The sequence below is a fragment of the Chinchilla lanigera genome, unplaced genomic scaffold (assembly GCF_000276665.1).
Source record: "Chinchilla lanigera isolate Chin_1 unplaced genomic scaffold, ChiLan1.0 scaffold00096, whole genome shotgun sequence".
Lineage (NCBI taxonomy): Eukaryota > Metazoa > Chordata > Mammalia > Rodentia > Chinchillidae > Chinchilla > Chinchilla lanigera.
This window is the reverse complement of record NW_004955497.1, coordinates 2,103,856-2,106,344: the sequence shown is the minus strand read 5'-3', so window position 1 is coordinate 2,106,344 and position 2,489 is coordinate 2,103,856. Positions and strand designations below refer to the sequence as shown.

Genomic DNA, 2,489 nt, shown 5'->3' with positions numbered 1-2,489 from the left:
AAAATGGAAAGATATTCCCTGGTCATGGATAGAAAGAACCAATATAGTGAAAATGTCCATACTTCCAAAATTGTTACACAAATTTAATGCAATCCTGATCAAAATACCAAGAGCATATCTCACAGAATTGGAGAACATGATCTTAAAATTCATTTGGAACTAGGTCAGACCTAGAATAGCAAAAGTTCTGGGCAACAAAGTCAAAGCAGGGGCATCACAATCCCTGACTTGAAATTATACTACCAAGCTACTGTGATAAAAACAGTATGATACTGGCAAAAATACAGACCTAAGGATCAATGAAACACAGTAGAAGATGCAGAAAGAACTCCAGACATACTTAGCCACCTTATCTTTGACAAAGGTGCCAAATATGTTCCCTGGAATTAAGACAGCCTCTTTCATAAATGGTGCTTGAAATAATGGCTTTTCACATGCTGAAGATTAAAACTAGGTCAATTGCCAGGCATGGCAGCACATGCTTGCAATCCCAGCACTGGGGAAGCTGAGACAGGAGAATTACCTTGAGTTGAAGGCCAGCCTAAGCTACACAATGAATAGCCAGGCTGAATGACATAGCAAGACCTTGTCTCAAAAACAAATACTCAAACAAAAACTAGATCCATATCTTTCACCATGCACTAAACTAAAACCAAAACGGATCAGTGATCTAAATATTAAAACAGAAATACTAAATCTGCTGGAAGATATAATAGGTTCCTTGAAGTCTTAAGTGTAGGCAAAGACTTTAGGAACAAAACACTAACCACACAGGAACTATCACAAAGAATCAACAACTGGGATCTCACCTTATTTTAAAGATTTCACACAGCAAGAGAAACCAACAGTGAAGAAACAACTCATAGTGTGAGAAAAAATTCTTGCCAGCTGTACCTCAAAGGACTAATATTAGAATAAAGAACTCAAAAAAAATCACACCCCAAATTTAAATTAAAAAAATCCAAAAATGACATCTGAAATGAATAGATACATCTCAGATGAAGAAGTAGAAACGGCAAATAAATATTTGAAAAAAGTTCAACATCACTTGCTCATTCAAGAGATGCAAATTAAAACAACGCTGAAATTCCATTTCACTTCAGAGAGAATAGCTATTATCAAGAAATCAACTGATACACTGTTGGTGGGAGTGTAGACTGGTACAACCAATGTGGAAACAGTGTGGAGATTCCTCAAAAAAACTAAAGCTAGAGGTTTCATCTGACCTGCTATCCCCCTTCTGCATATCTTCCCAAAACTAAAAGCATCATACCACAGTGGTATACACACTCACGTTTATAGCAGCACAGTTTTTTAATAGCTAAATCTTGGAAACAGCCTAAATGTCCATCAACAGAGGAGTGGATAAAGAAGCTGTAGGGTTTTTTAATACAATGGAATACTATTTTGCCATAAAGAAGGATAAACTTGAGACATTTCTAGCTAAATGGATGCACCTGGAGCCTACACTCTTAAGTGAAGTAAATCGGACACACATTTAAGTATCACTTTGTTCCTCTGATGTAATAAACTGAAAGGGAAAATAAGGACCAAAATGTGTAACAGACCTGGGGAAATGGGAAGAAAATGTTCAAATGTGAAGGGGAGCTGGGACGGGGGAGAGGCAAAGGAAAGAAGGGACAAAGGGAAAAAAAGAGAACAGATGGCAGACTGAGAAAAGAGGGCTGTAAGTGCAAGCCCAGTCTCGGAAACTTACCGTCTCAAAAAATAATAATAATAATAAAAAGTGCTGAGGATACGTATAGGCAGTGCCCGGAACAATAAGAATAAACTGATTTTATTAATTAATGTTAAAATTCTGCTCGCTGCCAAAGAGGGATAAGGAGAGCTCACACATTCTGTAAAACAGGAGCAGTCTACAGGATGGACGTTACTTAGAACGGCTTATGGAAGGGCGCGTCCAGGTTACGCGAATGACGGAAGGTTTTGTTAGTAACCTCTCGGTGTAGACGACGGAAAGTTTTGTTAATAACTTCTCGGTGTAGACGGACTTCTGCTCCGGGCAAACAGAGCGATGCGCAGGCGCAGACTTTCTCGGCGCCACCGGCCAGGGCCCGCGGGGCGGCGGACGCAGGAGGGGCGAGGCCCACGGGACGACGCGGGGCAGGGCCAGCGCGGCCCGCAGCAGCGCCCGCCCTCTCAGGCACTCCGAGGCGCCCGTGAGTCACCCTGCGGAGCGCGTCCGGGGGTCCCTTCACCGTCCAACCGCGGTCCTCGCTTCCTCTCCTCGCGCTGGCCCACAGCTGGGTCGGAGCTCGCTCGCCACAGGCGCGGGCCAGCCTCGTGCGCCAGAGAGACCTGTGTGCGGGACGCCTCCCCAGCTCCTCCCCACCCAGCCGCTCTCTCCTCGGACCCCGCCCCGCCCGGCCGCCAGATCTCGCGAGAGCCAGCCCGCCGGGCCGCGCTCCAGTCTTGGGAGGGCAGAGGGGGCGGGGCGCTGCGCTCGGCACTTCCGCAAAGATGGCGGC

At 45.3% G+C, this 2,489-nt stretch overlaps 1 protein-coding gene across 1 annotated transcript in view; it reads left to right on the top strand.

The window, feature by feature from the left end:
• The first annotated feature begins 1,934 nt into the window (after positions 1-1,934).
• Micu2 (mitochondrial calcium uptake 2) overlaps positions 1,935-2,489 on the top strand; it is a 94,076-nt gene continuing 93,521 nt past the window's right edge. The window contains exons 1-2 of the mRNA XM_013505450.1: positions 1,935-1,949; positions 2,007-2,180. Of these exons, the coding sequence (XP_013360904.1) occupies positions 1,935-1,949; positions 2,007-2,180 (189 nt within the window). The remainder of the gene's footprint in view (positions 1,950-2,006; positions 2,181-2,489) is intronic.